This window comes from Cyanistes caeruleus, chromosome 3 (genome assembly GCF_971803275.1).
Source record: "Cyanistes caeruleus chromosome 3, bCyaCae1.hap1.1, whole genome shotgun sequence".
NCBI lineage: Eukaryota > Metazoa > Chordata > Aves > Passeriformes > Paridae > Cyanistes > Cyanistes caeruleus.
Window position 1 is genome coordinate 3,833,986 of NC_141703.1, and position 22,757 is coordinate 3,856,742.

Below are 22,757 nucleotides of genomic sequence, written 5' to 3' on the forward strand. Positions count from 1 at the left end.
TCAAATGGTCACCAATCAAACAAATGGCTGCAGAATATTGCAGCTGATTTCACACTTCTAGAAAAATACCGTGACCTCATGAATAGAAAAACCTTAATTTACCAACCCCAAGTTTTTATTCTTTTTCTTTGACTACATTGTACTCTCCCCAAGGGGAAATCTTGAGACATGAAATAAATGTGTGAATCCATATTCCAGCACTCCATCATAAGCAGACTGAACCTGACAGGTATAGCCTAGGGAGGAAAGAGAAGCTTTCATAAAGTCTAAGTAGTACAGGCTGAAATGCTCAGGAAATAAGACAACTTGAAAAAGCATTTAAAAATATACAGGGGAAGGAAAAGGAATATAGGTAACTTTTTATTGATAAGAAAAATAAGGTGTTTTGTAAATGAACATTAAAATCTTCTTTAGAGCGCTGAAACATGGAATTATTAACCAGACTTTAAATATAGGCACAAAACAAAACTGGTTATTGGGTGGATGTATTGATTTCTGGTTGTTGGTAACTTATGCTTTTGTCAAAGGTTTTTATCCCTTTAGAATCCCCTTCTCTGTTATTGGCCAAGTTTTTGTCTTGGCTCTGAGGCTCAAGGGAGAAAAAAAAGTGTTTCCATTTTCCATGACAGAGCTAAGAGCACATATGAAGGTTTTGTACTTACCTCATGACTCGGTCTATATACAAAAAACATCATGGAAACACCAAATTCCACTGCTTGGAAAGGCAAAAGACAGAAACCAAAACAGAGAAGGTTTTAACCAGAAATTATAGAGAAAATGCCTTCAGATAACTATGGCTGTATGAATTTTCATGGGAGAATCCACGTGACTGTCCAGATGTCGGTAAAGAACATTTGGTTTGCAGTGCTTCTGTGCCTGTTCACTGCCTTGGTGCTTGAGGATGTGCTGCCTCTGAAGGCTGAGTGCAGCAGGTTTTATTCCCCAAGTTTAATATTCCCAGATTTTTACATGTACAACCCTAGAGGCTGATTTCTTTAGTTCCATTTCAGTAACACACACAAGCATGAATAATTTTGCATAAGTGTTGTTACTTTTGGCATGCTCTTTAAATACCTTAATCCACCTTGAGATGCTTTCTCTTGGGGATGCAGAATAATTTTCATAGGGTGACCATTCCTAAGCTGGGAAGTTCCCTACTATTGTAACCACTCTGGTACACTGCCAATCGGAATATTTACACTACCAGGTGTTTGCCACCTGTCAGTTGGCAGAGTGATCTAAATCAGGTTTTTTTCCATGGAAATTCAGGAGGCTATTCTTTGGACAAAGTAAATTAAAGTGGGAAGTTCCATCTTCTCTTGTGGCCAAAGCAGAAAATGAATCTTCTAGCCAAAATGAAGTCTGGAGATTTTCCTTAGCCCTCCTTTCATTGCTAATGTATTTCTAGGAACATTGTTACTGTGGCTTTTTTATAGCAGTGTCCACATTGATTTCAGGCTGGGCTTTGACCCTTGTAATTTTGTCCCTGCAAAACCTCATGGCTTCCCTGTAGTCCTCCTGAGTCATGGAAGGGGAGGCACAGCAGGGAGCTGAAGAAATGAAATGCTGCAGTGTAGCTCCTACCCTTATACTGCAGGGAACCTGATTACACACATATGTATCACTCATTGTGATAATTACATCCAGGGGCACATGGAGTGATGCAGCTGGACCTAAATCAGAGTTGTTTGTGTTGGAAAAGAACTCCAGGATCACAGAGTCCAACCCTGAAATGGAGCTAAGCATTCCTGGTTCACAGGCAGTGTCTTAAAACAGCGTAGCGCAAGGGTGAATGGATTATCCAGTGTACTGAGGAGAAATCAAGCTGTAATTACCAGGAATTCCAAGGGGAAAATGCATGTTCAAGTGTGTTCTAACCTCTTGTTTTGTGTTTTTTTTGTCCCTTCTAACAGAGACAAGGAACCGGGGCTGCGAATGGGAAGGACAAGACGTCTGGTGAGAATGGTAAGGGTTGCCTTTATTTCTGGATGAAGAATACTGAGTAAAATGGAGCCCAAATACCTTTTACTGTAATGAGAGATGCCTGTAGTGAAGGCTTTGGTGTCATAACTTACCTTTTGATTGTGTTTGAGAAACTGGAAGGGCTTCAGTGGGTTTGTTTTCTTTTCATTTGTATGTTTAAACCCTTTGCTAAAGTAGAGTCTGAGTGTGTACTGTGGTAAACCAAAGGACTTCACAGAAGTCAGAGCAGACACAAATGGGGCTAAAACAAGATTAGATATGTGTGAAAAGGACAACAAAAAAACAAGGTGGGGTATTATGAACTGCTCCATGAATGAGGAAGGTGAAGAGAAATAAAGTTTCAAAGGATTTGCTCATCATGTTTCTGTAGTCTGATTAATCCTACCTAATTTTAGGCCCAGAACTAAGATACCAAAGTTGAAATCCACTTGTTTAGAGCTCATTTGAGTTTTGGTAAAGAGAAGCTGTGGATGGAGCAGCTCTCATGGAAGGACCAGATGGCAAAGAGGCTCCTAATTTCATTACTGGAGTGAGTCTGGACTCCTCTCCACTCCTCCAAGGAGAGACTCGTGGGGCTTTTTCAGACCTTAGGGGCTGGCAGAGACCAATTTCAGCCCTTTAAGCTGCATGAACAATTCTAATTAAAAAATGGTGATTTTCTTTTTTTTTTTTTTCCCCAGAAGAATGCAAAACTGAATTTTCAGGTAAACAGTAATTATTTGTGGTTTTATCAGCTGAAATCTCATTTTCTTTCTTAGAGGAGCAGAAATGCTTTACATACAAGTGATGATTAGTTAAAAGCTGGTTACCATCAGAAACATTTCTCAAAGGAAAATATTAAAATATATATATTTTAATATACCCAGCTGAAAAAGAGGCAGCGTCAGAAAGAGGACTGAACTATAAAATGTGCTCTCTGCTTCTGTTTGTTCATCCAGTTTTAATTAAAAGCACGTGTTTTGTGTCCATCCCTTCCCCTGAAAATCAGGGAAGATCCAAGTCCCTTCTCTGAAATACCAATGCTTTTCCAATGGGTCATTTGAGCAGTTATTTTGGATATGTGTTTTGGTCTTTTAAGTGTTAGTCAGAGTAGAATTTTGGGCCCTTTGAAGCAACACATCCTAAAGCATTAAAAGCCTTCTTTATGGATAGTTTTCCTATTACAGGGAGGTGACTTTCCCATAAGGGCTGTTTGCATAATGTTTCAGTAAATGAAATCTGTAGATGATGCTCCCACTATGATAAAACACAAATTGGAGTGGGGAGAAAAAAAAAAAAAAAACAAAATAAATATTTTGGCTTGTTATAGTGTCTTGAATTAGTGGGAACAAATGTACCCTGACAGCAAAGCAATTTGCATTTTCAAGTTAACAGGGAAGGAAAGCAAGCAAAATTATGTCAGCCATTCGGGCAGCATGGGGAGTGTGCTTCTCTTTTCTGTTTGAGCACATTATGAACTCAGCTCATTTGCTTTGAATTTCTTTCCCAAATAAAAATTTCTTTCCAAATAGAATTGTCCTGTTGTCAAGTTTAGCTTAGATTTACTGATCCTGCAGCCTTTTTAAAAGCAATTTTTTTTTTTCTTAGTGGGGATTTTGGGTGAGCAAGGGCTGCATCATTAATTCAAAAATATATATGGTTCTAGTTGTAGCATAATTTTATGTGTAGCATACACAGACAGATGCGCAGTTAATCTTGGGCAAACAGATACCAATTATTTTTTGTAATGAAATTATAGCAGAAAAGCTGTCACCTACATAAAACACAGGAGCAGCAGGGGAGATGGAATAGAGTCCTCTGATCTCCCCAGCCCACATGCTTGCATAAATATAAAGCAGAATCAAAACTTTGAACCTGAGATTGAACGCTAAATCAAAGAAGCAGAAATATGTAACTCTTTGTCCTTATTAGCTCTGTGTGGTTAGAACTGAAGCAGTGATTTATTGCTCTGAAAATTGGGGTGTGCTGTAAACCTACATACAGAATATAAATCCTCTGTTCTGTGTTTTTCTGGACAGAAGTCTGCAATATGTCCATGTCTTAAATGTTATTAGCCTTTTCTCCAAGTGTTTGTTTCCCTGTCAAAAGGAAACTTTCCTTCTTGTTTCCCTCTTGTTGAAAAGGAGGGAGGGTGGAGAAACAAAAAACTCTTTCATCTTATAAAAAGAAAGGGGAAAAAAAAGAAAAGTCATGCTCTGACAATGTTTGCAAAAGCAAACTGGTCTGGTTGCTGTCTTTGCTCTTGTTTACAGATCAGGAAAGCTGCTGAAAACTGGCCCAGACAACAAATAAAGATGCTTGGCTTTTCTCAGGGTTTGATTCACACCGTGAGACACTGTGGGGTCGAGCTTTGTTCATGCATTGCAGTAGAAAATGAATTTTGGGCTTGCCTCTAGGTTAGGTCGAAACTGAAGAAAATAAAATAATGACCATGGCAGCCAGCAGTGTCCCTTTTTGAAGACATGTATGGCCTTGCTGTCACTGTGCAGCACTCAGGGAAATTCAGTCTCTGGGGATTCCTTTTATAGCAGGGATGGTTTGGGTAGACACAAATGCATGTTCTTGTTTGACCTTCCTTGGACAGGAACAGTCTATCCTTAATTGTGTTTAGTTCCTACGCCCACAGCAGCAGTGGCAGCTCTTAGCAAACCTCACTTCAGCAGCAGGGACTGCTCTGCTGCACACACAGGATGGGGGAGGATGGAAGGGACCACAGGGGGACATCTGGTGCCACCTCCCTTCTCCCAGAGCAGCGGGCACAGGGCTGTGTCCAGAGGGCTCTGCAATATCCCCAGGAGGAGACTCCAGCCCCTCTCTGCTCTCTGCTCAGGGCTGGGCACTGCCCAGGGCACAAGTTGTGCCTCCTGTGCAGGGGGAATTGCTGGGCTCAGCCCCTGCCCATGGCTCTGGTGCCATTGCTGGGCCTGGAGCAGAGCCTGGGCCTGCTCTGCCCCTCCTGCACCCAGGGACAGCCAGGGATGGACAGGGACAGCCAGGGATGGACAGGGACACCCAGGGACAGCCAGGGACAGCCAGGCACAGCCAGGGCTGAGGCCCCTCTCAGCTGGGGCTCCTCTCCAGGCTGAGCAGCCCCAGCTCCCTCAGCCTTTCCTGGGCACGGAGATGCTCCAGGCCCTTCCTCAGCTCCAAGAGCTCCTGTCCCTGCTGTGCTGAGGAGCCAGGGCTGGACACAGCAGCCCAGAGGTGCCTCCAGGGCTGGGCATAGGGGCAGCATCAGCCCTGACCTGCTGGGAATACCCCTCAGGACACTCAGCTGGGTCAGGGACAGCTCAGTGTCCTGAGTCCTCAGGACTCCCACATCCTTCTCCAGCAGGCCACCCCCAGCCTGTGCTGCTGACTGGGGTTATTTATTCCCACGTGCAGGACCCTGTTTTTGCTCTGGTTGAATTTCAGACAGTTCTTCTCTGCCCATCTCTCCAACCTGTCAAGGTCCCTCTGAAGGGCTGCACAGCCCTTGGGGAGATAACTGCTCCTCCAAGCTCTGTGTCATCATCAGACTTGCTGAGGAGGCTTCTGCCCCTTCATCCAAGGCAAATTAAACAATCTGGGCCCAGTACTGAACCCATAACCTCACTGGGACCTTGAAGGACCTCAGTCTACCTGAAACCCAAGAGATGCTTATTTGGGAAACTGCAAACGTAACTTGTAAACCTGTTACATAACGTTGTTCTCTCTGGTAGAAAATCCAAAGGAAAGACAGCACTGCTATTCCCACACAGCTCAGTGTGGGATAAGAAGCTGTAATTTCCTTTATGCTCACCTAGTTTGATTAGTTGGGACAATCATATTTGCAGATGCAAATATGAAAACAGAATGTTCCTCCCTGACTAAGTGAGTAAGTGATTCTTCTCTGTGACCTTGGCAATGTCACAAAGTTCCTTTGTAGGTTAACACTTGTCACTTCTTGTTCTGTTTCACATTGCCCTGTGTTGTTTTTATTCTTGTGGTGTAATTTGCAAGCTGCTCTCATGCAATCTACTCTTTAATAGCCCAGCACAACTGCCAGGGAAACAATTACATCAGAAGCAATTATTTCTATTTTCAAATTTAGAATCACTCTTTTTCCTATTAATAGATCTCACCCTTTCTTCTCAAAGTACATAAAGCATGTGATTATTAATTGGTATTAATAATTTTTCTTGGAAGATGAGATTTATCATTCAGTAGCATGAATATTTATGATAACAAAGTAAGTGTTTTCATGGGATGAACTCAATGCCTTCCTGGTGCTGAGTGAAATGAAAATGAGTAGGTTTTACATGAACTGAGATGTCATGGTGGATTAATCCAATCACAGCAAGATGGTCAGTTGTATTTTCAGTTTCTTCTCATTCCCAAACACTTGTCACTGTATGAACTCTGCTTTGGGGCATTTAGAAAATTATACATGAAAAAATATTCTGTGTTTTATCCTATCTGTGGGATGCCTCTATGTAAAAGATGAAGATACAGTAGAGTTAATAAAGTAAATTATTGTATTTTACATCTAAAATGGAGTCACTTCAGTCTGAATGCTTCTAGAAAACATTAAGGGTAAATAATTGCAAAGCAATTCGGCGTGGGAGAGTAGAGATCTCTCTCTATTAAGGTTTTCTGGTGTAGGGAGAGGCATCTTGCAGTGTTATCAACAGACCATTCACCCACTCCCTCTACTCAAGAAATTTGGGAAATTCTGCTCAATGCACTCAGGAATAAAAAGAAAATCTTGCCAGATCCGACAGAGTGAATAAAAACCTTCATAGTTATTTATGTAGAGTGCTTAGCTTAATAGAGCTTCAGTTCCTGGCTAGAGGCCAGGATCATTATTGTAGTATGGGCTAATATAAATATCTCTTTAAGAACTCAAAATTAATTTTCCACTAATATTCTCCAATGACTGCGTAAAAAATGTGCTGTTTTTGGGAACAGCCCTACAAATAAACTTAGTGGTGGAAAAAACAATTCTGAGGAGGGAGGGGAAGACATGAGGGTAATTTGTATAAATATTCAAAGGACCTCATGGAACAGGGTTTGTTGTATCTTCCTGGGCCTAGAGGTCACATCTTTTAGTTCAAAGGAAGGGACAGAGCCTGAACTGCTGCATTGCAATGCTCATGCATTTTCTTTCCCACAAAACATTGCTTGTGTGGCAAGAGATGAATCTTTGGTATTGCAAGCAACTGCTGAATCAATGTAAAAAAAACAAAATACCCAACCCTTTCAAACTGCTGCTCTCTGATATTTCACTCCCACAGCACTAATCAGAAGTTAGGATGGGGAGTATTGGATGAAGGTAATTAATATTGAGTTTTCCTGGGTGAGAGGTTGAGAGCTGGCAGGGAAATTAGCTTGCCTTGTTGTCTCTTTTCACTGTGGTGTTCTAAATTTCTCTCATCCCTTTTAAGTGGTGCTTCAAGGGATATGCTCTCCCAGTAACGCAGTCTCTCTTATTCTACTTTCAGCCTGTATGCAATGCCAAATTCTGCCCTGTTTCATCCAGTCTTGCTGGTCTTAGTGGGGATTTGGGAGGTGAAATGAGAATGATTTGTTGTACCTCATCCCACATCTCTTAAAATAAAAAGTCTGTGCCTCAGCAACATTCCCAGACGTGTCTGCAACCACCAAATACCATAACACCTTCACAGAGCCTAAATCCAAAAGTGTCTGAACCCTCAGCATGGTTACATAACTTGTGTTCGGTCATGTACAGATCACTCAGGCTCAGAGAGAGGTGTAAAAACCCTGTGAGAGCTCAACACTGTGATCTGTAGCTGAGGGTGGATCAGATGAGAGGAGAAAAAGTCCCAAGTGAACAGTTCTAGATGAATCCCATCTCAAGACATGGCAAAAATGCTGCAGGAAACTGCTGAGTTTAGGTTTAGGCATTTGCCTGGGGACAGCTGTACATAAAGTTCACCCAGAATCAAATCAAAGATGTCTCAGGTCCTCTCCTGGCCTGGATCTCTTCCTTTGTCCATCCTGATGTGTTTATCAAGGAATGTGCCCATCCCTGCAGGCAGCCAGCAGGGCTCAGTCAAAGGCAGATTGATCCTTAATAAGGCTCTGGGATTGTTCACAGATCTTCCCTGGAGAGGATGCTGAGAGGAAGAGAAGGGAATTATACATGAACTTTATTTCCTCTCCTAGGTGAATTTCCATTTCTGGAGGCCAGGGATGAGCATGAGTCCTCTCCAGAGGGATGCTGTGTGCTTACTTATTTGGGGTGATGAGGGCAGTGAAGGATTGTTCACAAAAATTCTCTGACCAACAATTTTTGGTGTTTATCCAGCAACAAAACTTCCAAAGTGATGATTTTTATGTGTGTTTGAGATAATGTGGGCACCTTCTGCACTGAAACTTCACCTACACCCACGTGTGCCTGTCCATGTGCAGTGACCATCTGCTTTCATGGAGAGGAGCCTCTGGGGGAATTTAATCAATGTGTCTGATCTAAACTGAAGTTACACTTCTGAAAGAGTAGATACCGTTTGTATTTTTCTGTTATCTGTCAGGTTGGCTTTGACACTGTGCATTACAGCTGCACTTCATCTGGTAATGAGGAGCTTTCATTTGTTCAAAGTTTAGGCAGAAGCATCTTAAAAAAAAAAAAGATGGTATTAAAAGTTTCATCAATTAACAGCAGTGTTTTTGTAGTCTGGCTGGTGCCCTTGCTCTGGAATTCCCCACAAGTTTCATTTTGTGTATCATTTATAAGTCACTCTCATGACTCCCAAATAAGTCCATCTTCCCACACAAAGAGTATAGCACTAGCCACATGAAGGATGTCTGTCAGTAGGTTGCTATATAATGTTAATTTTGCAGCTTTTGCTTGCATATTTTGGGTTTCTTGTTTTCTTTTTTTAATGCAGAAGTCTCACAAGGAAAAGAAAATATGGGGCAGAACAGCACAAACATAGAATAAAAATTTCAGCTTAAACCTGCTGTTTAAGGACTTAAAAAATGGGAAATTATTTCAAAATATAAAGTTTCTATTAACTGGTACCTTTGACATGGGGAATCTTCACACTTAATACTTGTGCTACCAGTGAATCTGTCTAGGTACTTATATGGTCCTCACCACCATAGTAACTGAGAGTCTTCCAAGTATTTAAAAATAGAGATAACAATAACAATTCTTGCCCTGGTCCACCTCTTTCTTTCCAGCTTGCCAGGAGAACAACTTGATTAATTTATGGGATCTTTGTTTTGCACACAGTGCCTGCACACAGCTTGGGAACCTTGTGTGCCTGCGTGGATGCGATGTTCTCAAACCGAGTGCCTCCAAAAATCCGGCTGCATTTCTAAAAATGTTAGAGATGAACACATGTATAGGAGTTATATATATATATTTCTATATGGTCCCTTACAGTCTGCTCCTTTGCAGGAGGTAGAAGTCAGTAGAACTGCAGCATTCCTGCAGTATTGAGATTAGGAGAAGCCCAAGGAAATCATCGTGAGGTGCCTCATTCAAGTGGGTATTTGAGCACCTGAAAGGTGGTGGTAGCCCAGTTCCTTTCTGAGAAACTGGAAAGTCAGCTAAGGTCATTAGAGGGGGAAAAAAAGTCAGTGATTAGAAATGAAATCAAAATTAAATTAAGCAAAAGAAAATAAAGCTGTGGTGATACCGGTGGGTTTTGTCTTTTGGATGAGTCATAAATACACTGGAGTTCCCATCAAGTGTTAATGAGGAAAGACAGAATTGAAATGATGCCTTTGACAAGTGCCATATTTCTTCTGGAAATCAGTCTGTAATTACCAGGGAGCTGCCTGACTGTGCACCAGGGAGAAGGAGCCTTCTTTCTGTGACTGGCACGTAACTGGCTGGCTTCCCCAGATGTGCAGTGCCTGGAAAATGTGTTCCCTTTGGAGCAGGAGCCTGTGGTTCTGCTTTGGTGCTGGTGCTGACCCAAAGGGAGGACACAGCTCAAGCCAGCCCCTCAATAATCTTGGTAACACCTCTAAAGTTACCTCAGAAATGAATCTGGCCCTGCATCATCAAGGGTGGTTTGGGGTGTGTCAGGATTGGAGTCAGTGGGGTATGGGAGCTGGAATATTTACATCTTACAATATTTACATGGAGCTGGGCTGACTGGCACAACTTGGGGATTCATCTCTCCACGTTCTCTCCCTGACACTAACAGCAGATGATTAAGGGGCTACAAGAGGTGCATACAGCTGAGCAGCATGTTTTTTTTAATTTAGTCGAAGTGAAAAATGAAAGAGGAACACAATCAATGCCCAACAGTGGTTACCAGGATTTACTGTTGTGGAAACATCACTTTTCTTTTTGATTGTACAGACATGACTGTACACAGACCTGCTTTACTTCACACCACAGGCTTTTGTTTTCTTCTGACTTGGGTTTGTAATGGAATGAAAATACTTTCCTACTTAAGAGCTCCTCCGTTAGCAATCGGTAAATGATTAATCATATTTTTTTTCTGAAGGTTTTGAAGATTTTAATTTGTAGCACACAGCTGTCTTCAGGCACTTAGCTCGATGATCCAAAATTAGTTTGTAATTTGGTGTTATCAGGCTCCCTTGTGCAAGCAGGCACCAGAATTTAGAGCTGCAGGAGTGTTACAGACATGGTGAAAATGTGGTCTTTTGCTGAACTGGTGGCCAGAACAACAAGCAGGAAGGAAGTAGATATTGCATCAGGAGCCAGAACAGCACTTCACCTTCAGTCCCCATGCTGAGAGTATTTCAGGATCTTATATAAAATGTTTAGCTTGCTTGTCCAGGGGAAGAGAGGGGTGTCTCAAAGTCAGCCCCACACGTCTCTTGGGTTCTTGTGCCTCTTCATGTCTGCCTCTTTGGGTGAGAGACCTCTGTTTGCTCTCAACTGTGAAAAATCTATTTTTTGGTGACATTTTTTTGTGTTCATCAGAATGACCTCCTCTGGAGAGCCTGGTGTTTGTAGATCTTAATTTGATTTAGGCTTCTAATCTGCTTAGCTCTCTCAAGGCTGAGGAATCTGTGGGTAATACTAACATTACAAAATAATAAAAGTAATGTAATAAAAGAAATCATACATCTAAGAGCTTTTTGTCTATCTCTGGAGTTAAGTGGATGCTCAGAAGGGTATTTCAGAGTGTCTGGTTTGTACCTGGACATTTAACTTTACCTTAAATCCAACTCACACCACTCCATTCTTATTCAGATTTGACTTATCCTGACCACCTTATGCCAGCTCTCACAGCCATTTTCTCTGTGGAAATATGGACATGAAAATATCCAAATATTTTCTGGCTTGAGGATTTTGTTAGCCAGGATACTGGATTTGATGGAGGCATTTGCTTTAACCAAGCACTCTTAGGCTAAAGAGTGTTGGTTCATTTTTCCCCCAGCCCACAGTGGTTATGAATAGGAAGGACTGAGAAAAATACATATTTTCCAAGGAGGAATTTCCAAGAACAGAAGAAAGTTGGATAGCACCCGATATGGAAAAGGCATTTTGAAAGTCACAGTGGAAAAAAAAAAATAGGGCAGGGTGCTCTGGCAGCTCCTGGGAGATGGTGTGGGTATTCCAGAGCTGGAAATCAGCTCTCAGCACTTCTCCAGGGTCTCAGTGACATTATTTAATCACTGTTGATGAATGAGTTCTCTAACTGTATTTTGAGTATCTCATCTTTCATTCTAATTTATACCTAAAACCCCCTGAGACTGCTGGTTGACTCTAGGTGGAGAAAGCATTAATTATTCCTTAGGTTTTAGTGAAACACTGGCACTCCACAGTGACCAATTTACCACTCCTCTAAAAGCTGCCAATAAAAGATGGACATGTACAAATATATTCATTAGCACAAACTAATTAAAACCCAGGCTAATAGCCAGGAGCACAACACGTTACTGCAGGATTTTGGAATTAATTATGTGCCTGTGCTAATCCAACAGTAACTATCAGTGCAGCTCCTAATCTAAGTTAAAACTCTCATACTGATAGACACCTGAAATTTAGTTTATGGTGCCCAAAGACACTGCAGAGAATTTCTGACCTGGGTTTCTGACAGGAAGCAGGGATGTGCCATGAGGAATATTCTGGGCTACATCCAGAACCAAACAGAAGGGTGGGAGAGGTGAGATGAATTAAGCCTGAAGGATTGTTTATTCTTCTGCTCTTTGATTTCAGAGCTGAATGCAGGTTATCAGGTGTGGTGTCTTTGAGGGAAGGTGTGGTTACATTTGTGTGTATTCCAGACCTCCAGTCTTTGCATTTGGGTCCCATCCTGAGGAATGATGGCAGCACATAAACCCCCATCCTGGTTTATGCAGGTTCATACAGCACAGGTGAGGATCAGCCTCCTTCTTTTCACCTCTCAGGGAACAGAACCCATCAAGGGAAGGATGTTGAGACAGAGCTGAGCTGGACCCAAGGCTGGTTGGTGTCCTGAAGCAGCCACCTCTGGGTCTAGCAGCCAGAAGAATAATTCCTGGCAGAAAATGTGTATTTCAGTCTCACCTAATGATTGTATTCATTAAGCAGACGGCTGTATTTGTCACTGGCAGAAAGTTCTTGGTGACCTTTCCAATGTATCTGTTCACAACAAAATTCCGTGTCTCTGGTGAGAACTCTGTGTTTCTGGTGAGAGCTTTGCCTCTGGCAGGCAAAAAATTGGAGAAACTGGGGGGAAAAGCATTACTGGCTTATTTTAGCTAAGAAGGTAAGAAGACAAATGGAAGATGTGGAGGTTTGGACCTTTTCTGTCAAAGGGTGATGGATGCTGTCAGCAGAGGGCAGGACATTGGTTTTGCCAGTCAATCATTCTCTCCATCAGCACCACTTGGTCTCATCTCAGACAAACTTCTTTGGTTTAAATTCCTTCTTCTGTCAAATTAAAGAGAAAGAAACAGGTTTCTAGACCCCAGTGGGAAGAAGTTTGGAGATTAATGATCCATAAACAATTGTATTTATTCCTGTGCTGTTTGCCCAACGGGACCAGGTGTGGGAAGGTTGGTGGATGTTGTCTGCTTTCACTTGATGGACCTCTTTGAAGCTTTCCCAGAGCTGTGCCAGAGAAAAGTGTCACAATTCTTTAAGTATTTATGGTTTTCACAGGAGAGACCAGAGAAATAAAAAGCAAAAGACCTAAGTCATGAGATGGAATCCTCCAGAGGTTCCTCAGCTCAGAACCATTCCATTATGGAAGAACATCAAAAAGAAAATGTAATTTTTGGCAATTCCCCCCCCATTCCTCCCCATGCCACGGGCAAACCTGGGGAACAACACAGTCTAGAAGCTGTTCTCAGAAGCAGCAGAGTTAGTGTAGATTTTTGGTCTCTATTCATCATCCTAAGAAGATTACTGCAGCTAACATTAGCATTTTTGCTATTACATGGTGGACTGGCTGAAGTCCAGACTGAGTTGGAATTAGAATACTTATTCCTTTCCTTTTATTAAGTTTTCTTCTTGCAGTAGAATATGATGGACACAGGAAAAGCCAGTGAGGAAAGCTGCATCAAGGGATACCAGTGCTTTTTAGTTTCTCCCCAAATAACTGTTTATGTGAGCTTTTAATTTCAACTCACTTTGGTTCTAAGTTTCAAGTTTAAATGAAAATAAATATAACTACATCCTCAACTGCAATTATTTTTGAGTGGGTACTATGTGAGACCACTAAGAAGTTACTGTTTTCCTCTCCAAACTATAAATATATCCAAATTTACTTGAAACTTGGCATGAAAAGGTTTTATAATTACCATAAATTTGACCCTTGTTTGAGTCTCCTACAACTCTTTGGACATCACAGTAATTTTCTGTGGCTGTAAGTAGTTTTCTGCAGGATTCTGTAGTACTATGGAATATATTTGGGGCTGAATTTCCTGACTGAACTTGTAGAATAGAAACCAACAATTAACCTGAGCTGAGTTAGAGAGCAGCTTCTTCTATTCTGCTGTGTATTTGTGGGGGTTCTGGCCTGGCAGCAAAAGGCTGAATTTATTTTATTTCAGTGTAATTGCTGAGATAGGGAGTGATGCAGCCCAGAGCTGCCAGCATCCTTTGCTGGTGTCAGGGATGCCTTTTGTTGTTGTAAGTGATGCTGTCTGAATGTGACAAAACACTTGATAAGCTTGGCCAGCATGCTGGAAAATAAAACAAAAAGCAATGTGGACTTGCAGTCCAGGCAGCTCAAAAAACCCCCAGGGTGTTCTGCCCCCTGCAGTGAGTTGTTTCAAGAGAAAATCTGATCGATTTGGTTAAAAAAAAAAGAAGAAAGCTTTGATTTTTACTAGTCAGGAAAAGCTGCACAGATTGAGGTGAGCACTAGAAAATACTCAGATCCTTGGTACACATGGCCAGAGGTCTCCTGGCAGTGGTTTCTACTGGTTTTTGCAAGCCTAAGAGACATTTACTCACAATATTGAAGCTTTTAGCCAGTCACTGGCTTGTATGGAAATGTTTTCCTGCCACTGAGACCCCCTGGTACAGGCAGCAAGTGAATGTGCCCGTTGGAGTGGGATGAAGCCCGTGGTGCAGTGGGATGCTGCAGCATGAATCCAAACTCCTGGTCCTTCCTGCCAGGCAGGCCAGGCTGCTGTGATGGGTCAAGTTAATTATTCCTTATTTTTGTCATTTTTGCCTTTCATCTTTTTCACAAGTAGGGTCTTCTCTGTCTGCCTCTCTTTCTGTCTCCCTCATTTCTTCTGTCTCACCTCTCATTCTTTCTCCTCCCCATGAGAATTTTGTGTCTCTTCAGCACAGCCAGGTCAAGTGCTGCTTCTCCCTCTAACTGGCAAATTTCCTCTCCTGTTTTCCCAGGCAAATTTGCAGTCTGGGTCATTAGTAAAGAAAATTCATTTGCCAAAAAGAAGGTTCCTCACTAATTCTCTAATTTGGGGTTATAATGACCCTCACCTGAAGTTTCTCATTTCAGTCACACAAAAAATTTTCCAGACTAGGTTTAAGGAAGGGCCAGGTGAGGAATTACCTGGAAGTAGAAAAACATCTGTAAGTGATAAAGAAAATTTAATGTAGAGGAAGGGAGGAAGGGAGGGAGGGAGGAAGGAAAGGAAAGGGAAAGGGAAAGGGAAAGGGAAAGGGAAAGGGAAAGGGAAAGGGAAAGGGAAAGGGGAAGGGAAGGGAAGGGAAGGGAAGGGAAGGGAAGGGAAGGGAAGGGAAGGGAAGGGAAGGGAAGGGAAGGGAAGGGAAGGGAAGGGAAGGGAAGGGAAGGGAAGGGAAGGGAAGGGAAGGGAAGGGAAGGGAAGGGAAGGGAAGGGAAGGGAAGGGGAGGGGAAAGGAAAGGGAAAAGGAAAAGGAAAAGGAAAAGGAAAAGGAAAAGGAAAAAGATTCCATGAGCAAAAGAGGAGAAGAACAAAATTTTGGTTCTGTTTACATTGAAATCTAAAATTCAAGCAGTAAAGACAATTAGGTGGGAACAATTTAGTGGAACAGGGACTGGGGTTTTCTATATCCTGTGCATTCTGCACATGCCAGCACTTTGGAGGCAATGAGGAATGTGAGTCCCAATTTAAGTCCTTCTTTACACCAACCCAGCTCGTGTTCTCTGAAGCTGAACAGATGCATGAAAGGTTTAGTCCTTCCAGATGCTTGTAAGCCCACGTCCTTGTAATCGAAGAATGGATCTCTCCAGATCAGAAGACACGGGCTGGAGAGATGATTTGAGGTTGGCCACCCGTGTGTGTCAGCTCAGATGCTCTTTCTGATCAGCTTCATTGACAATCTGACATGTCTGTAAATCCAGACAGGCCTTAAAAAGTTCCTGTCAGGGCTTAAATTCACACAAGGGAAAATGTTTTCTAGAGAATTTTTAAATGAGTAGCAGAGATGAATGTGAGAGAAATCCTCAACATAGAATGTATAAAGCACTACTTAGATTAATCTTTGTCTTCCATGTAATCGTTTTAAGTGACTCAACTGTTCTCAATTTTTTTCCCATGCTTAAATCTTCAAGATATCATTGGCAACTCTCAAAACACCAGCACAGTAACATTCATCCTCTGGTTTTGATCCCTTTTAAAGATTTTCCCGCTATCCATAGCTTTTATTTCATTTAGTTTACATTCCTTCATTGGTATTACATCCACTTACTTTGTTTGTTGCAATCTGGACTTGGTGGCAAGGCCGATTAACAGCTGCTGAACTCTGCTGGTTAAAAGCTCTCTTTTCAGTTGTACACAACCTTGCCAAAATCCAATTGCTCAGGCTGAAATTTGTCATTTTGATTGCTTGCCTCAAGCAGAATTACTTTGGAAGGGTTCAGCAAAGTCATTTCAGTAGTTTCCAAAAATGAGGCTTGAGCAAAATGTTAGCACATCAAGAAATTAAAAACAATTTCTGGTGGCCTTTTGTCTGACTGCTTTGAGCTTTTGTCATTTTGAGCAGAAATGTAAGATTTGTCATCTGGGATGTGACTTTTCTATCTGTTACAGAGGCCAAGTTATAAATGTTTAGAAGGACAAGTCTTACATTTGTGTGAGTTCAGTGAAGCAGTTAATTATTTTTTTTTTTGCCATAAAAACATCACTGAGCCAAATAGTAAACACTAAAGCAATTAAACCAACACTGTCTTTGAAAGGCTTAAGGAAAACATAATTTTCCTTAATTGCTGCTACATTCAGCAATGCTTTGGTCAGAAGCTGAAGCCAAGGGTAGGGTCGTGCCCTTTCTGTGCTCCCAAAACATCACAATTGATTAGGAGAAAATGTGCCTCCTTTCTTGGACTCAGAGGGTCCCTGAAGCTGGAGCAGGGAGCAGGAAGGATGGAATGACAAAGGAGTTTGGTAGGTCTCATCAGGAAGCTGCAGCCACAGAGGATGAGGCAGGATTTGATGCTTTTGGGATGGAAACCAGGACTGGGAGGGAGGAATATGGCCTGGAATGTGAGAACTGGAGGGGTGAGCAGGGGTCTCCTGGTGTGGGAAGGGGCTGGAATTTTGAGGTTAGGGAATGTTCTGGTGCAGTTTTGGGGAGCAGGAGGAGCTGAATAAAGACACAGCATTGCTGAGGTCTGCTGGGGACTGTGGTGACCATCGGGGCTGGGGGAGAGCTGGGGTGGCCCTGAGCTGGGATGGAGGAGGTGGAAGAGGAGCAGCCACCACATCTGAAGGCATCAGAATTTTCTCATTGTTCCTTTCCTGTCAGCTTTATGAATCCCACCCAAAAAAATAGTCAAGTTCATTCCCTTTCCTGCTGATTCAGGAACAGGACAGCAGCCTCCCACCCTTACCAGTTACACCATTAAAATTGGTGTTGGATTTAACAGTTCCAAGCAGCTGTGCTGAGGAGGAGGCATGTGGGGGTCCATATGTTGCATCAAAATACTTTTTTTTTGCTTTAAATCTTGGAAACACTGTGCTCCTAAGACCGTGAAAGTTTCAATGTCAAAAATTAAAGTTGTCCACGCAGTGGTTCAGTTAATTTTGCCTAATGGTATCAATTCATTTTGTCATTTATTAACTTTCTTGTGTTCATCTTTGCAACCTGAATGTTCTTTTAAGATAGCTTTATGTGTGCAATAAACGTAATGCTGAAGCAGGAGAAACCTTTATCCCCCAGCCTGAGTTAGATTTTCATGTCAATTAGTCTATCTGGCACAGGGTTTAATAACTTTCTAATTGCAATTGCAGCACTTAGCTAAATCAATGGCCACCCCTCCTGATAAAACTGATTTTAAATAGCCGTTGTTAAAAGGCACCAGGTGAAAACTTAGTGAGGTGAAAACCAAGATGAGATGAATAAGAACCCTCCTTTTCTTCTAGGCAGCTCATATTAAGAAAGCTTGCTTTTTGTTTTGTTTTGCCTTAACATGGTTTTTGGACTGAAAAAGAAAACTGATGTTACAGAGGAAACTTTCTGAGCTTCCTTTGAGATGTTGCAGGATGGGAGGATTAAAAAGGGGCACAGTCCCTTCTGGAGAGGGAGGCAGGGAATGCCAAAAGCGATTTGTTCCAGCTCTGGGGATTGGAGAGCAGCAAGGCTGGAGGGCCAGTGTGGTACCTCACACACCACTTCTCTGGCAGCTCAGAAATGCACCACACTTGCAGCACGTACAACCTTCCTTTGTGTCCTCAGCGTTCTGTGTGGGTTTGTTAAGTGCACCATCTGTCAGGATAATGAGACCATTTTCACTTCCCTGCTCCATAACCTCCTGATGTAGATAGAGAACTCGGAATATGGACCTGCTTTCTCCTTCCACAAGCGCTTCATTGGAAAAACATGCTTGCTTTTATGCACATTAAAAGATATATAAAATAAAAAGGTGTGTGGGTGTGATTAATCAATACACAGGCTATAAAAAGGTGGATACTCCTCCTTGCTACACACCTGAGAATAAGCCCACTGCAAGGCAGCCTTAATGATCCTCACTTTAGTCAGAAGCTTGTCAGATGCTTGTCAGAACTCAGAACTGCACTCTTAGGGGAGAACAACCCCTCCACCCTTTATCTGAAATAGCATCCAGTTAAAAAGAGGATGTTGCTGAGTCAGTGCCTAGGACCTAGAAGGTTGGGAATTCTGTTTTTTTATGAGATGGGGAAAAAAAAAAAAAAAAGCAGAAGCAAGATTTGAAATACCATCTAGTGGTTTTGGAGCCCAACCTTGCTCATTATCTTCGCTGCTTTGGAAAGGCTTGGAAAATTACATTAGCCTGCAACCATTGGTCCTCACTCAATAAATACAGAAGCTAAGGGCAGGGATAAGAAATTCCACAGAGCTTTGGTACTGGCTTGTTAGAATTCCAGGCTTTAGCCTCCCAGTACAGTAACCGCCTTTAGGTAGTGAAAAGGCTGCTCAGAAGGACACCTTGCCCTTCTGGATTCATTCCCCCCTCTTTTATAGGACCTGTTCACTGCCATTTTTTACTTCCTATGCTAAACAGTAAACTGTCCTATGTGACAATAATGTGTCCTATCACTGTGGGACAGGAAATTAGTGGAAGAGCAGAGCTGTGTTCCAGTTCTGCCTCAGAGCCAGCAGTCGTGTCCACCTCAGCATCAGCTTCCACAATAGGGGAGGGGAAAGAAAAAAAGGCAAGGATGTGTGGTGAGGCTGTATTTCTTCCATTAAGGAATGATGAACTTGTGTGCTTTGCCATGTAAGGAATGTGTGAGTGTAATTGTGCTGTGAAATCCAAATTCTCTGCAGCGTGCACCATGTCGGGGAGCTGCACTAGGAGGTGGTCACTGTGTTTTTCTGAGCTCTGCATGCAGATCCCAGTCTCATGTCAGTGTTCCTTGGCTTGAATCAGCCATGGGAATGATGGCAATACCTTTTAAAGTGTTCTTATCTTCTACAGATGGCCACCCAGCACATCTGATGCCCACATTTTATTTCTCCTGCATTCTCAGCGCTGTTTTGGCTGCCTGTGCCACGTGCTGGGAGCAGCAAGGTTCCTTGGAGCACCTCCACCCTCCAGGATGGCAGCAGCCACCACCTGGCTCATTCTTAGCTAAGTAGCAGAGCAGAGGTTTGGTGTTTGCTGTAGCTGGTGAATTCAATTACAGTTCTCACAGAAGCTGTCATTTGGCTGCTTGTTCACATGAAGCATTTGATATTGCTTGTCGTGGTGTTAGCTGTAATCCCTTATTAGAGGTAGAGAAGGAGTCTTACTGATGTACACATAAAGGCACACAGTGTACATAAAAATTCACTATCTCTGAAATAAACTGAAAGGAGAGCGAGAGGTGCTGATACAGTTTTGTTTTTTTTTTGTCTGTTCAATGATACTTCTATAAAAAGAAAAGTGTATGCACACTGTTCAGTCAGCTCCTGAGGGAGCGTGAGAGGATCCAGATCAGCTCCACGACTGGCAGCTTCCCTGGCCATCTCAGCAGAGGGAACAAATGTTCATTCTGACCCTCTATTGAAGGTGAGCTGTTCTCTCCTCCATCCCATGGGAGCAGAGCACACAGATGGAGTTGTGTGAGAAGGTGTGCCTACCTTTATTTTATTTTATTCTTCTCCTTCCTGCAGCAAACAAGATTTCTTAGCTGCTGCAATTTCAGTGTAGTACTTTTCATAAGGGCTAAATAATTCATTTGGTGAGAAAGGATTTCTCATGAAATAGCAGGTAAGTGTGTTCATCTGAAATTCTACAGTGTGTAGTTCAGGCACCACTCAGGCTCAGGCAATGTAACTCATTTAAAGAACAATACCTACACCTGAACCAGTCCCCCTGAACTGCCTTTACAGCTAATAGAGAGCTAACCACTATGGCAAGAGGATTCAAGGATGAGATTCATGCTGTCCAAAAAATACTGGAATTGCACCCTTGGAATCCTTGCTTTTCTCCACTGGTGTATTTCTAAACACCTTCAAGTTTGGCTTTCTTTACAGCTGGACTTGATGATCTCAAAGATCTTCTCCAACCTAAATGATTCTATGATTCTAAGTTAGATTAAGGATATTTTTCCCCTTAGGAATTGGCCAGAGCTTTTACCTAGAATCTGGTTTTGAAATATTTGGCTTAATGAGCTTCTGCAGAACATGTAACACGGCTTTCCAAGTGGCTCTTGGGCAAGACAGCCTGGAACACACTGACAGTACCCTCCAGCATTTAATTCCTTCTCATCATCTTTCAGAGCCACATTGCCACTGGATCTTAATTTATCTCCCCCATGCTGCTGTTTCAGTGTTACCCTACATTCTCCTGAGGAGCCCCTCCTCTCTTCCTAAGAAAGTTAAGCAAGCCAGCCTGCAGGGGAAATAAACAGAGAATGTGGCTTTTTGCGTTCAGCGGAGACATGGTAAACTCAAATTAATGATTCTGTTCGGGTAACAGCCCAAGCAAAAGAAAACAGTGGAAATTTCCTAGAACCAACCCTCCTGCAACAGGATTTCTTTGCTTTACGGTGGAAAACTACAGCTGAGTGACTTCTTTCAGGAGTGAAAGATATTAAAATTCTGTGCCTTTTGTGAGAAAATTTCATTCTTTGGAACATTCAGTAAAATTTCTGGTCAGACTGAATCTATCCAGCACTCTGGCTGAACTTGTGGATGCTGGAGCAGAAGTAACAAAGCCAAATGATGCAGGAGCATGTGAGACCCACTGGCAGGCCAAGTCTCATGGTAAATCAATGTCCATCAGAGTTTCCTGGTCTTTGCTCAGGCTGAAGTACCTTGGAGCTGCTCCAGAAGCCTGGATTTTATATCCATCACATTTCTGGGGTTCTCCTGAAGGGCTGAGTTTGGATTCATGGAGGGGTGACAAACTTTTTTTTGCCAAACACTCTCCTAAAGGAATGTCTTAGAGCAAGTTTGTTCATCCCAGCCTCTGACAGTTCTTTGCTGTCACTAAAGGACTCCAGATACTTTCTTGGGCATTTTTTAACCTCACAAGCATCCCCAAACTGGCAGATAGTGCAAGATGTTAAAAAAACATGCTACATATATTAAAGCAGTGGCTTTTTTTGTGGTGTGATTGTGCTAAATTAATTATCATGGAGCCATGCCCAGCATGGAGCAATGCCCACGTTTGTGCAAATAAAAGCTGCACTATTTGGCCATTATTAAAGTTGTTTGTTTCTGCACTTAATCTGTGCAGTAAAGTGAGTGCTTCTTACTGATCATATTTACAAGGCTTAGAAAATACTGAAATAGAATCATAGAATGGTTTGGATCAGAAGGGTTCTTAAAAATCATCTCATTCCATAGGAAGGGAACATCCACTATGCAGGTGGCTCCAAGCCCTGTCCAGTCTGGTCTTGGACATTTCCAGGGGCAGCCTTTGCCAGGGCCTGCCCAATCCTCACAGGGAACAATTCCTCTGCAGTATCTCCTTTGCCTGAGAATGTGATATTGAATGGCAGAGCTCAGTTCCTGTACCTTACACTGTGCACCTCTGAGTGTGGGATTAAGTGATTTGTAATTAAAACCTGTGATGGATTTTATAAGAGGAGAGTGTTTTCTCAGTGTGACTTTCCAAGTGCTCATAAAGTAGTTTTTATTAAAATTACCCTGTAAACTTAAAATAGCCTCTCATTAGTTGCTAACAGATATGCTGGTATCCAGTGACTCCAAGAAAATGCCTTTATTTCTTATTTTCCACTTTGAAGATGAGCAGGTCAAAGTCTCTCTTTTCTTTGTGTGTGGAAAAAACCCATCTTCTGACTCTGTATCACGGTGCTTTTGATTGATTCCTCTCCTTTCTGTGACTGACAGGTTTTGCTCTGTAACCTGTGCCACCTTCGCCAGCTCCTGTCACTTTGGCAGGCACGGATTTGATCCCCCTTTCGTGCCATTCCTGTGTGGCATGTTGTGATCGCTGCCACTTCTCCCAGCTTCTTCCCCAGCTGCTCTTCAGGGGGGTGGTGGGGTGAGGGAGCATCCCTGGAAAGCAAAGCCCAGGGAGACAGTGCTGTGCTGGAAGATGAAATCCTGTTCTGGGTTTTCCTGGCGAGTGCTCTCAGGTACCGTCAGTCACCCCACAATTAACAGCGAGTGCCAACTCATTTTGAAGCAGCTCTTTTGCAGTCTGGAGTACAAAAGTGTTTGGAAGTGCTGGGGGCAACATCTCTCTTAGGAAACAAGATGGGTTTAGAGCCTTTTATATGGTTTTGATGCAAAGTGGTGCAGCATGGCTTGAATCAAAAGGGCTAGACTGTCCTTCACCAACCCAGGGGTCCCACACTCTGCCACCACAGTCCATGGGCAGAGTCTGGCTGGAACAATCCCAGCCATGCCCTCAGATATTTAGGATGATGCCTGAGCTGTGTTGGGGCCTTGGATAATGTGCTGGTGTCGAGGTAGCCCTGAGGAAGTTCTCCTGTTGTTATTTTAAACGTTATTGCTGAAGACACTTCTGCAAAGGTCAGAG

The 22,757-nt window shown here is 42.5% G+C and overlaps 1 protein-coding gene across 1 annotated transcript in view; it reads left to right on the top strand.

Moving 5' to 3' along the window:
* PCP4 (Purkinje cell protein 4) overlaps window positions 1-22,757 on the top strand; it is a 47,552-nt gene that overhangs the window by 16,345 nt on the left and 8,450 nt on the right. Inside the window, exon 2 of the mRNA XM_023926670.2 lies at window positions 1,914-1,965. Coding sequence (XP_023782438.2) covers window positions 1,914-1,965 — 52 coding nt within the window. The remainder of the gene's footprint in view (window positions 1-1,913; window positions 1,966-22,757) is intronic.